Source organism: Petromyzon marinus, unplaced genomic scaffold (genome assembly GCF_048934315.1).
Source record: "Petromyzon marinus isolate PM22_M1 ecotype Great Lakes invasive population unplaced genomic scaffold, UKy_Petmar_22M1.pri1.0 PM_Scaffold_104, whole genome shotgun sequence".
Lineage (NCBI taxonomy): Eukaryota > Metazoa > Chordata > Hyperoartia > Petromyzontiformes > Petromyzontidae > Petromyzon > Petromyzon marinus.
The window spans coordinates 43,428-57,500 of record NW_027423063.1 but is presented as its reverse complement, the minus strand read 5'-3'; the positions used below and the strand labels follow the sequence as shown (position 1 = coordinate 57,500).

At 45.0% G+C, this 14,073-nt stretch overlaps 1 protein-coding gene across 3 annotated transcripts in view; it reads right to left on the bottom strand.

Moving 5' to 3' along the window:
- Positions 1-2,423, bottom strand: part of LOC116938280 (ribosomal protein S6 kinase beta-1) — a 76,145-nt gene extending 73,722 nt beyond the window's left edge. For 2 of the 3 annotated variants that reach the window (XM_076063360.1, XM_076063359.1), the window contains exons 1-2: positions 2,266-2,423; positions 1,159-1,208 (exon numbers count right to left, since the gene is read on the bottom strand). In XM_076063360.1, the coding sequence (XP_075919475.1) occupies positions 1,159-1,208; positions 2,266-2,367 (152 nt within the window). In that variant the 5' untranslated portion in view covers positions 2,368-2,423. Of the gene's footprint in view, positions 1-1,158; positions 1,209-1,909; positions 1,974-2,265 lie in introns of those variants that run through there. The other variant, XM_076063361.1, reaches the window with a different exon arrangement.
- Positions 2,424-14,073: the final 11,650 nt, after the last annotated feature.

The window sequence follows — 14,073 nt, the reverse complement described above, 5'->3', positions numbered from 1 at the left end:
CCCCCTACTGTGCCAACCTGCTGTGCTTTAGCCACCCGGCGCTCCGCTCGTTGTTGTGAGCATCGCTCCTCCGCCCTCCGTTGTTGTTGGAGGGCGACTGCCTCCAACTGCCCAGTAGCATCCTTCACGAGCCTCCTCCACAGAGGCCGATCTTGACACCGCTGGTACCAGTCATCGGCAAGTCCACTCAGCTCCACGTCCTCCTGTACCACGTCACTCCATCTCTTCTCTAGCCCGTGCCGCGCCCGTTTAGCCCCCTCGATCCGGCCGAACAAAAGCTGTTTCGGCATGCGGTGGCTGGGCATGCGGGCTACATGAGTTAAATAGAGATTTGTGATCGCGGGCCACTGAGGCAGACTCCATCTCCTCAGCAACCCGCGACCACCACCCATCCTTGCAGCGCCTCACGGTACACACAGACACACGTACACACACACAGGTACACACACACACACACAGGTACACACACACAGGTACACACACACACACACAGGTACACACACACACACACAGGTACACACACACAGGTACACACACACAGGTACACACACACACGTAAACACACACACACACACAGGTACACACACACACGTAAACACACACACACACAGGTACACACACACACACAGGTACACACACGTACGGTGAGACACGGGGAGACACGGAGGGAGACACGGGGAGACACGGGGGGAGACACGGGGAGACACGGGGGGTGAGACACGGGGGGTGAGACACGGGGGGTGAGACACGGGGGGTGAGACACGGGGGGTGAGACACGGGGGGTGAGACACGGGGGGTGAGACACGGGGGGTGAGACACGGGGGGTGAGACACGGGGGGTGAGACACGGGGGGTGAGACACGGGGGGTGAGACACGGGGGGTGAGACACGGGGGGTGAGACACGGGGGGTGAGACACGGGGGGTGAGACACGGGGGGTGAGACACGGGGGGTGAGACACGGGGGGTGAGACACGGGGGGTGAGACACGGGGGGTGAGACACGGGGGGTGAGACACGGGGGGTGAGACACGGGGGGTGAGACACGGGGGGTGAGACACGGGGGGTGAGACACGGGGGGTGAGACACGGGGTGTGAGACACGGGGGGAGACACACGGGGAGACACACGGGGGGGTGAGACACGGGGGTGAGGCTACTCACATCATGTCCACAAACGCGTGCCCCAACCTCTCATAGTCGCTGCTGTGTCCCTGCGAGAGACAAAGGAGGACACACACAGACAAAGCTCCCCCAGGTAGCCTCTAGCAGGGCTGTAGGGGCAAGTGCTGTTAGTGGTAGCGAGTAGCACCACCTGACAATAACTCACCATTCACTCACTCACCACTCACCTCACCACTCACCTCACCCCTCACCACTCACTCACCACTCACTCACACCTCACTCACCACTCACTCACTCACACCACTCACTCACCACTCACTCACCACTCACTCACACCACTCACCACTCACCTCACACCACTCACCCCGCTCCTCACCACTCACTCACCACTCACTCACACCACTCACTCACCACTCACTCACTCACACCCCTCACCACTCACCCCTCACTCACTCACCTCACCCCGCTCCTCACCACTCACCTCACCACTCACCTCACCTTACACTCACTCACCACTCACTCACCACTCACTCACCTCACACCACTCACTCACCTCACCTTACACTCACTCACCACTCGCTCACCACTCACTCACTCACCACTCACCTCACCACTCACCTCACCTTACACTCACTCACCACTCACTCACACCACTCACCTCACCCCGCTCCTCGCCACTCACCCCTCACCACTCACTCACACCTCACTCACCACTCACCTCACCACTCACTCACCACTTACTCACACCACTCACCTCACCACTCACTCACTCACACCACTCACCACTCACCTCGTCATCGTCGCTGTCGCCCTCCTCACCCCGCTCCTCACCCCGCTCCTCACCACTCACTCACCACTCACTCACTCACACCACTCACCTCACACCACTCACTCACCACTCACCTCACCACTCACTCACCACTCACCACTCACTCACCTCACCACTCACCTCACACCACTCACTCACCCCTCACCACTCACCACTCACACCACTCACCTCACCACTCACTCACCACTCACTCACCTCACCACTCACCTCACACCACTCACTCACCCCTCACCACTCACACCACTCACTCACCCCTCACCCCTCACCACTCACACCACTCACCTCACCACTCACTCACCACGCTCCTCACCACTCACCTCGTCATCGTCGCTGTCGCCCTCCTCACCCCGCTCCTCACCACGCTCCTCACCCCGCTCCTCACCATCCTCGGTGAGGTCGATGTCAAAGACGGCGGCCATGAAGCAGCGTCCATGGGGGTAGGGGGTGGGAATCGATTCCTCGACGTCGATTCCGCACCGTAGTCGGCGATTCGATTCCGTTACATTCAGGGCTTGGTGCGCTGAGGAATCGATTCCGCGTCGTTCAATTCCATAGCGATCGGGGTTTTCAACGCGTTGAGAGGGGAGGGGGGGCACGGATCGATTCGTCGACTCCATCAGTTCGATTCTACAACAACCGCGATTCCTCCCGTTCGGGTGAACGCACGTGGTGCGGGTCGATTACGATAATATCGATTCGCCTTCTAAGGCGATTCTTTCAATAGTGTGATAGCACGAGGTGCCTGGATCGATTCAAGTTGGTTCGATTCCACACGCGCCGCGATTTCTCCCGGAAGAGATCCCCGCATCGCGATTCCGACATGAGGTTTGACGCACGTGGCGCGTGGATCGATTTCTCCAGCACCACGATTCCTCCCGTAGGGTGAACACGCGAGACGCGTGTATCGATTCCTCCTGCACCACGATTCCCCCCGTAGAGTTAACTCGCGAGGCGCGTGGATCGATTCCGCACCAACGAATCCTATCCCCACCACACTTCCGTTTGCGACCACGAGGTGAATCGATTCCGAATGCAACCGTAATCGAGCTGATCGATTTCGTCGCGAATGGCCATACTTCACCAGGGTGGCCCACAAGTCAGGACACATCTGGGTTGTTGTTGTTGTTGCTGTGACACATCGTGGTTGTTGTTGTTGTTGTGACACAGTGGTTGTTGTTGTTGTGACACATAGTGGTTGTTGTTGTTGTGACACATAGTGGTTGTTGTTGTTGTTGGTTGTTGTTGTTGTTGTGACACAGTGGTTGTTGTTGTTGTGACACATAGTTGTTGTTGTTGTGACACATAGTGGTTGTTGTTGTTGTGACACATAGTGGTTGTTGTTGTGACACATAGCGGTTGTTGTTGTTGTGACACATAGTGGTTGTTGTTGTGACACATAGTGGTTGTTGTTGTTGTGACACAGTGGTTGTTGTTGTTGTGACACATAGTTGTTGTTGCTGTGACACATAGTGGTTGTTGTTGTTGTTGTGACACATAGTGGTTGTTGTTGTTGTTGTGACACATAGTTGTTGTTGTTGTGACACATAGTGGTTGTTGTTGTGACACAGTGGTTGTTGTTGTTGTGACACATAGTGGTTGTTGTTGTTGTGACACATAGCGGTTGTTGTTGTTGTGACACATAGTGGTTGTTGTTGTGGTGACACATAGTGGTTGTTGTTGTGGTGACACATAGTGGTTGTTGTTGTTGTGACACATCTGGGTTGTTGTTGTTGTTGTGACACAGTGGTTGTTGTTGTTGTGACACACAATGGTTGTTGCTGTTGTTGTGACACATCTGGGTTGTTGTTGTTGTTGTTGTGACACATCTGGGTTGTTGTTGTTGTTGTGACACAGTGGTTGTTGTTGTTGTGACACACAATGGTTGTTGTTGTTGTGACACATCTGGGTTGTTGTTGTTGTGACACATAGTGGTTGTTGTTGTGACACATAGTGGTTGTTGTTGTTGTGACACATAGTGGTTGTTGTTGTTGTTGTGACACATCTGGGTTGTTGTTGTTGTTGTGACACATCTGGGTTGTTGTTGTTGTGACACACAATGGTTGTTGTTGTGACACATCTGGGTTGTTGTTGTTGTGACACACAATGGTTGTTGTTGTTGTTGTGACACACAATGGTTGTTGTTGTTGTGACACATCTGGGTTGTTGTTGTTGTGACACACAATGGTTGTTGTTGTTGTGCCACACAATGGTTGTTGTTGTGACACATCTGGGTTGTTGTTGTTGTGACACACAATGGTTGTTGTTGTTGTGACACATCTGGGTTGTTGTTGTTGTGACACACAATGGTTGTTGTTGTTGTGACACACAATGGTTGTTGTTGTTGTTGTTGTGACACATCTGGGTTGTTGTTGTTGTTGTTGTGACACACAATGGTTGTTGTTGTTGTTGTGACACATCTGGGTTGTTGTTGTTGTTGTGACACACAATGGTTGTTGTTGTTGTGACACAGTGGTTGTTGTTGTTGTTGTGACACAGTGGTTGTTGTTGTTGTGACACATAGTGGTTGTTGTTGTTGTTGTTGTGACACATAGTGGTTGTTGTTGTGACACATAGTGGTTGTTGTTGTTGTGACACATAGTGGTTGTTGTTGTTGTGATACATAGTGGTTGTTGTTGTTGTGACACATAGTGGTTGTTGTTGTTGTGATACATAGTGGTTGTTGTTGTTGTTGTGACACATAGTGGTTGTTGTTGTTGTGACACATAGTGGTTGTTGTTGTTGTGACACATCTGGGTTGTTGTTGTTGTTGTTGTGACACATAGTGGTTGTTGTTGTTGTGACACACAATGGTTGTTGTTGTTGTGACACATCTGGGTTGTTGTTGTGACACACAATGGTTGTTGTTGTTGTGACACATCTGGGTTGTTGTTGTTGTGACACACAATGGTTGTTGTTGTTGTTGTTGTGACACACAATGGTTGTTGTTGTTGTTGTGACACATCTGGGTTGTGGTTGTTGTTGTTGTGACACATAGTGGTTGTTGTTGTTGTGACACATCTGGGTTGTTGTTGTTGTGACACACAATGGTTGTTGTTGTTGTTGTGACACACAATGGTTGTTGTTGTGACACATCTGGGTTGTGGTTGTTGTTGTTGTGACACATAGTGGTTGTTGTTGTTGTGACACATCTGGGTTGTTGTTGTTGTGACACACAATGGTTGTTGTTGTGACACACAATGGTTGTTGTTGTTGTTGTGACACATCTGGGTTGTTGTTGTTGTTGTGACACACAATGGTTGTTGTTGTGACACACAATGGTTGTTGTTGTGACACATCTGGGTTGTTGTTGTTGTGACACAATGGTTGTTGTTGTTGTGACACATCTGGGTTGTTGTTGTGACACACAATGGTTGTTGTTGTTGTGACACACAATGGTTGTTGTTGTTGTTGTGACACATCTGGGTTGTTGTTGTTGTTGTGACACACAATGGTTGTTGTTGTGACACATCTGGGTTGTTGTTGTTGTGACACAATGGTTGTTGTTGTGACACAGTGGTTGTTGTTGTTGTTGTGACACATAGTGGTTGTTGTTGTTGTTGTGACACATAGTGGTTGTTGTTGTGACACATAGTGGTTGTTGTTGTGACACAGTGGTTGTTGTTGTTGTTGTGATACATAGTGGTTGTTGTTGTTGTTGTTGTGACACATAGTGGTTGTTGTTGTTGTGACACATAGTGGTTGTTGTTGTTGTTGTGACACATCTGGGATGTTGTTGTTGTTGTGACACATAGTGGTTGTTGTTGTTGTGACACATCTGGGTTGTTCTTGTTGTTGTGACACACAATGGTTGTTGTTGTTGTGACACATCTGGGTTGTTGTTGTTGTGACACACAATGGTTGTTGTTGTTGTTGTGACACATCTGGGTTGTTGTTGTTGTGACACACAATGGTTGTTGTGGTTGTTGTGACACATCTGGGTTGTTGTTGTTGTGACACACAATGGTTGTTGTTGTTGTTGTTGTGACACACAATGGTTGTTGTTGTTGTGACACATCTGGGTTGTTGTTGTTGTTGTGACACACAATGGTTGTTGTTGTTGTTGTGACACACAATGGTTGTTGTTGTTGTTGTGACACATCTGGGTTGTTGTTGTTGTGACACACAATGGTTGTTGTTGTACATCTGGGTTGTTGTTGTTGTTGTGACACACAATGGTTGTTGTTGTTGTTGTTGTGACACACAATGGTTGTTGTTGTTGTGACACATCTGGGTTGTTGTTGTTGTGACACACAATGGTTGTTATTGTTGTGACAGTGGTTGTTGTTGTTGTTGTGACACATAGTGGTTGTTGTTGTTGTGACACATAGTGGTTGTTGTTGTTGTGACACATAGTGGTTGTTGTTGTGACACATAGTGGTTGTTGTTGTTGTGATACATCGTGGTTGTTGTTGTTGTGACACATAGTGGTTGTTGTTGTTGTGACACATAGTGGTTGTTGTTGTTGTGACACATAGTGGTTGTTGTTGTTGTGACACATAGTGGTTGTTGTTGTTGTGACACATAGTAGTTGTTGTTGTTGTGACATATAGTGGTTGTTGTTGTTGTTGTGACACATAGTGGTTGTTGTTGTTGTGACACATAGTGGTTGTTGTTGTTGTGACACATAGTGGTTGTTGTTGTGACACATAGTGGTTGTTGTTGTTGTGACACATAGTGGTTGTTGTTGTTGTGACACATAGTGGTTGTTGTTGTTGTTGTGACACATAGTTGTTGTTGTTGTTGTGACACATAGTGGTTGTTGTTGTTGTGACACATAGTGGTTGTGGTTGTTGTTGTGACACATAGTGGTTGTGGTTGTTGTTGTGACACATAGTGGTTGTTGTTGTTGTGACACATAGTGGTTGTTGTTGTTGTGACACATAGTGGTTGTTGTTGTGACACGTAGTGGTTGTTGTTGTTGTGACACATAGTGGTTGTTGTGACACATCTGGGTTGTTGTTGTTGTGACACATAGTGGTTGTTGTTGTTGTGACACATAGTGGTTGTTGTTGTTGTTGTTGTGACACATAGTGGTTGTTGTTGTTGTTGTTGTTGTTGTGACACATAGTGGTTGTTGTTGTTGTGACACATAGTGGTTGTTGTTGTTGTGACACATAGTGGTTGTTGTTGTTGTTGTGACACATAGTGGTTGTTGTTGTGACACATAGTGGTTGTTGTTGTTGTGACACATAGTGGTTGTTGTTGTTGTGACACATAGTGGTTGTTGTTGTTGTGACACATAGTGGTTGTTGTGACACATAGTGGTTGTTGTTGTTGTTGTGACACATAGTGGTTGTTGTTGTTGTGACACATAGTGGTTGTTGTTGTTGTTGTTGTGACACATAGTGGTTGTTGTTGTTGTGACACATAGTGGTTGTTGTTGTTGTGACACATAGTGGTTGTTGTTGTGACACAGTGGTTGTTGTTGTTGTGACACAGTGGTTGTTGTTGTTGTGGTGACACATAGTGGTTGTTGTTGTGACACATAGTGGTTGTTGTTGTTGTGACACATAGTGGTTGTTGTTGTGACACAAAGTGGTTGTTGTTGTGACACAAAGTGGTTGTTGTTGTGACACATAGTGGTTGTTGTTGTGATACAAAGTGGTTGTTGTTGTTGTGACACATAGTGGTTGTTGTTGTTGTTGTGACACATAGTGGTTGTTGTTGTTGTTGTGACACATAGTGGTTGTTGTTGTGACACATAGTGGTTGTTGTTGTTGTTGTGACACATAGTGGTTGTTGTTGTGACACAAAGTGGTTGTTGTTGTGACACAAAGTGGTTGTTGTTGTTGTGACACATAGTGGTTGTTGTTGTGACACAAAGTGGTTGTTGTTGTTGTGACACATAGTGGTTGTTGTTGTTGTGACACATAGTGGTTGTTGTTGTGACACATAGTGGTTGTTGTTGTGACACATAGTGGTTGTTGTTGTTGTTGTGACACATAGTGGTTGTTGTTGTTGTGACACATCGTGGTTGTTGTTGTTGTGACACAGTGGTTGTTGTTGTGACACATAGTGGTTGTTGTGACACATAGTGGTTGTTGTTGTTGTGACACATAGTTGTTGTTGTTGTGACACATAGTGGTTGTTGTTGTTGTGACACATAGTGGTTGTTGTTGTGACACAGTGGTTGTTGTTGTGATACATAGTGATTGTTGTTGTTGTTGTGATACATAGTGGTTGTTGTTGTTGTGATACATAGTGGTTGTTGTTGTTGTGACACATAGTGGTTGTTGTTGTGATACATAGTGGTTGTTGTTGTTGTGACACATCTGGGTTGTTGTTGTTGTGACACATAGTGGTTGTTGTTGTTGTGACACATCTGGGTTGTTGTTGTTGTGACACATAGTGGTTGTTGTTGTTGTGACACATAGTGGTTGTTGTTGTGACACATAGTGGTTGTTGTTGTGACACAGTGGTTGTTGTTGTGATACATAGTGGTTGTTGTTGTTGTGACACATAGTGGTTGTTGTTGTTGTGACACATAGTGGTTGTTGTTGTGACACATAGTGGTTGTTGTTGTGACACATAGTGGTTGTTGTTGTTGTGACACATAGTGGTTGTTGTTGTTGGGACACATCTGGGTTGTTGTTGTGACACATAGTGGTTGTTGTTGTTGTGACACATAGTGGTTGTTGTTGTTGTGACACATAGTTGTTGTTGTTGTTATTGTGACACATAGTGGTTGTTGTTGTTGTGACACATAGTGGTTGTTGTTGTTGTGACACATAGTGGTTGTTGTTGTTACACATAGTGGTTGTTGTTGTGACACATAGTGGTTGTTGTTGTTGTGACACATAGTGGTTGTTGTTGTTGTGATACATAGTGGTTGTTGTTGTTGTTGTTGTGACACATAGTGGTTGTTGTTGTTGTGACACACAATGGTTGTTGTTGTTGTGATACATAGTGGTTGTTGTTGTTGTTGTGACACATCGTGGTTGTTGTGGTTGTTGTTGTTGTGATACATAGTGGTTGTTGTTGTGATACATAGTGGTTGTTGTTGTTGTGACACATAGTGGTTGTTGTTGTTGTTGTGACAGTGGTTGTTGTTGTTGTGACACATAGTGGTTGTTGTTGTTGTTGTTGTGACACATAGTGGTTGTTGTTGTTGTGACACATAGTGGTTGTTGTTGTTGTTGTGACACAGTGGTTGTTGTTGTGACACATAGTGGTTGTTGTTGTTGTGACACATAGTGGTTGTTGTGACACATAGTGGTTGTTGTGACACATAGTGGTTGTTGTTGTTGTTGTGACACATAGTGGTTGTTGTTGTTGTTGTTGTGACACATAGTGGTTGTTGTTGTTGTGACACATAGTGGTTGTTGTTGTTGTGACACATAGTGGTTGTTGTTGTGACACATAGTGGTTGTTGTTGTTGTGACACATAGTGGTTGTTGTTGTGACACATAGTGGTTGTTGTTGTTGTGACACATAGTGGTTGTTGTTGTTGTGACACATAGTGGTTGTTGTTGTTACACATAGTGGTTGTTGTTGTTGTTGTTGTGACACATAGTGGTTGTTGTTGTTGTGACACATAGTGGTTGTTGTTGTTGTGACACATCTGGGTTGTTGTTGTTGTTGTGACACATCTGGGTTGTTGTTGTTGTTGTGACACATAGTGGTTGTTGTTGTTGTTGTGACACATAGTGGTTGTTGTTGTTGTGATACATAGTTGTTGTTGTTGTGACACAGTGGTTGTTGTTGTGACACATAGTGGTTGTTGTTGTTGTGACACATAGTGGTTGTTGTTGTGACAGTGGTTGTTGTTGTGACACATAGTGGTTGTTGTTGTTGTTGTGACACATAGTTGTTGTTGTTGTGACACATAGTGGTTGTTGTTGTTGTGACACATAGTGGTTGTTGTTGTGACACATAGTGGTTGTTGTTGTTGTGACACATAGTGGTTGCTGTTGTTGTGACACATAGTGGTTGTTGTTGTGACACATAGTTGTTGTTGTTGTTGTGACACATAGTGGTTGCTGTTGTTGTGACACATAGTGGTTGTTGTTGTTGTGACACATAGTGGTTGTTGTTGTTGTTGTGACACATAGTGGTTGTTGTTGTGACACATAGTGGTTGTTGTGACACATAGTGGTTGTTGTTGTTGTTGTGACACATAGTGGTTGTTGTTGTTGTGATACATAGTTGTTGTTGTTGTGACACAGTGGTTGTTGTTGTGACACATAGTGGTTGTTGTTGTTGTGACACATAGTGGTTGTTGTTGTTGTGACAGTGGTTGTTGTTGTGACACATAGTGGTTGTTGTTGTTGTTGTGACACATAGTTGTTGTTGTTGTGACACATAGTGGTTGTTGTTGTTGTGACACATAGTGGTTGTTGTTGTGACACATAGTGGTTGTTGTTGTTGTTGTGACACATAGTGGTTGCTGTTGTTGTGACACATAGTGGTTGTTGTTGTGACACATAGTTGTTGTTGTTGTGACACATAGTGGTTGCTGTTGTTGTGACACATAGTGGTTGTTGTTGTTGTGACACATAGTGGTTGTTGTTGTTGTTGTGACACATAGTGGTTGTTGTTGTGACACATAGTGGTTGTTGTGACACATAGTGGTTGTTGTTGTTGTTGTGACACATAGTGGTTGTTGTTGTTGTGACAGTGGTTGTTGTTGTTACACATAGTGGTTGTTGTTGTGACACATAGTGGTTGTTGTGACACATAGTGGTTGTTGTTGTTGTGACACATAGTGGTTGTTGTTGTTGTGACACATAGTGGTTGTTGTTGTTGTGACACATAGTGGTTGTTGTTGTTGTGACACATAGTGGTTGTTGTTGTGATACATAGTTGTTGTTGTTGTGACACATAGTGGTTGTTGTTGTTGTGATACATAGTGGTTGTTGTTGTTGTGACACATAGTGGTTGTTGTTGTGATACATAGTGGTTGTTGTTGTGACACATAGTGGTTGTTGTTGTTGTGACACATAGTGGTTGTTGTTGTTGTGATACATAGTTGTTGTTGTGACACATAGTGGTTGTTGTTGTTGTGATACATAGTGGTTGTTGTGACACATATTGGTTGTTGTTGTTGTTGTGATACATAGTGGTTGTTGTTGTGATACATAGTGGTTGTTGTTGTGACACATAGTTGTTGTTGTTGTTGTGACACACAGTGGTTGTTGTTGTTGTGATACATAGTGGTTGTTGTTGTTGTTGTGACACATTGTTGTTGTTGATGTGACACATAGTGGTTGTTGTTGTTGTGACACATAGTGGTTGTTGTTGTTGTGATACATAGTGGTTGTTGTTGTTGTGACACATTGTTGTTGTTGTTGTTGTGACACATTGTTGTTGTTGTTGATATGACACATAGTGGTTGTTGTTGCGACACATAGTGGCTGTTGTTGTTGTGACACATACTGGTTGTTGTTGTTGTGACACATAGTGGTTGTTGTTGTTGTTGTGACACATAGTGGTTGTTGTTGTTGTGACACATAGTGGTTGTTGTTGTGACATAGTGGTTGTTGTTGTGACACATAGTGGTTGTTGTTGTTGTGACACATAGTGGTTGTTGTTGTTGTGACACATAGTGGTTGTTGTTGTTGTGACACATCTGGGTTGTTGTTGTTGTTGTGACACATCTGGGTTGTTGTTGTTGTTGTGACACATAGTGGTTGTTGTTGTTGTTGTGACACATAGTGGTTGTTGTTGTTGTGATACATAGTTGTTGTTGTTGTGACACAGTGGTTGTTGTTGTGACACATAGTGGTTGTTGTTGTTGTGACACATAGTGGTTGTTGTTGTTGTGACAGTGGTTGTTGTTGTGACACATAGTGGTTGTTGTTGTTGTTGTGACACATAGTTGTTGTTGTTGTGACACATAGTGGTTGTTGTTGTTGTGACACATAGTGGTTGTTGTTGTGACACATAGTGGTTGTTGTTGTTGTGACACATAGTGGTTGCTGTTGTTGTGACACATAGTGGTTGTTGTTGTGACACATAGTTGTTGTTGTTGTTGTGACACATAGTGGTTGCTGTTGTTGTGACACATAGTGGTTGTTGTTGTTGTGACACATAGTGGTTGTTGTTGTTGTTGTGACACATAGTGGTTGTTGTTGTGACACATAGTGGTTGTTGTGACACATAGTGGTTGTTGTTGTTGTTGTGACACATAGTGGTTGTTGTTGTTGTGATACATAGTTGTTGTTGTTGTTGTGACACAGTGGTTGTTGTTGTGACACATAGTGGTTGTTGTTGTTGTGACACATAGTGGTTGTTGTTGTTGTGACAGTGGTTGTTGTTGTGACACATAGTGGTTGTTGTTGTTGTTGTGACACATAGTTGTTGTTGTTGTGACACATAGTGGTTGTTGTTGTTGTGACACATAGTGGTTGTTGTTGTGACACATAGTGGTTGTTGTTGTTGTTGTGACACATAGTGGTTGCTGTTGTTGTGACACATAGTGGTTGTTGTTGTGACACATAGTTGTTGTTGTTGTTGTGACACATAGTGGTTGCTGTTGTTGTGACACATAGTGGTTGTTGTTGTTGTGACACATAGTGGTTGTTGTTGTTGTTGTGACACATAGTGGTTGTTGTTGTGACACATAGTGGTTGTTGTGACACATAGTGGTTGTTGTTGTTGTTGTGACACATAGTGGTTGTTGTTGTTGTGACAGTGGTTGTTGTTGTTACACATAGTGGTTGTTGTTGTGACACATAGTGGTTGTTGTGACACATAGTGGTTGTTGTTGTTGTGACACATAGTGGTTGTTGTTGTTGTGACACATAGTGGTTGTTGTTGTTGTGACACATAGTGGTTGTTGTTGTTGTGACACATAGTGGTTGTTGTTGTGATACATAGTTGTTGTTGTTGTGACACATAGTGGTTGTTGTTGTTGTGATACATAGTGGTTGTTGTTGTTGTGACACATAGTGGTTGTTGTTGTGATACATAGTGGTTGTTGTTGTGACACATAGTGGTTGTTGTTGTTGTGACACATAGTGGTTGTTGTTGTTGTGATACATAGTTGTTGTTGTGACACATAGTGGTTGTTGTTGTTGTGATACATAGTGGTTGTTGTGACACATATTGGTTGTTGTTGTTGTTGTGATACATAGTGGTTGTTGTTGTGATACATAGTGGTTGTTGTTGTGACACATAGTTGTTGTTGTTGTTGTGACACACAGTGGTTGTTGTTGTTGTGATACATAGTGGTTGTTGTTGTTGTTGTGACACATTGTTGTTGTTGATGTGACACATAGTGGTTGTTGTTGTTGTGACACATAGTGGTTGTTGTTGTTGTGATACATAGTGGTTGTTGTTGTTGTGACACATTGTTGTTGTTGTTGTTGTGACACATTGTTGTTGTTGTTGATATGACACATAGTGGTTGTTGTTGCGACACATAGTGGCTGTTGTTGTTGTGACACATACTGGTTGTTGTTGTTGTGACACATAGTGGTTGTTGTTGTTGTTGTGACACATAGTGGTTGTTGTTGTTGTGACACATAGTGGTTGTTGTTGTGACATAGTGGTTGTTGTTGTGACACATAGTGGTTGTTGTTGTTGTGACACATAGCGGTTGTTGTTGTTGTGACACATAGTGGTTGTTGTTGTGACACATAGTGGTTGTTGTTGTGACACAGTGGTTGTTGACACATAGTGGTTGTTGTTGTTGTTGTTGTGACACATAGTGGTTGTTGTTGTTGTTGTCACGTGGTGGTGGTGGTGGTATGCGAGTTGATGGTCCGTCGCACCGTACGTAGCCAACCGTGCTCATCGGAGTAGCGTCGGAAAGTGTGCTGATTGTCGCTGGCGGTTTGGCGTTTCTGGTGGCGGCGGTGGTCACACACACACACACGTACACACACACGCACACACGCCCACCTACACACACGTTACACACACACACAAAGATCCCCCGTATAGCCTGTAACAGACTGTAGGGGCAAGTGCTGTTAGCGAGCACCTATGAAGGCCGGAAACGGTACACGAGGGGGTGGGTGGCCAGCTCCACGCCCGACCGCCTTTGTCTCCCCAGTGGCGATGTTTACTACACACCGCACCAGGTACTCATTTGAGGCTGAGTCGACCTAGGGGAGGCCCGGGACCGGTTCAGATAATCGTCACTGGTGTTGGCCGTGAGCAGGAATCGAACCCGGGTCGCC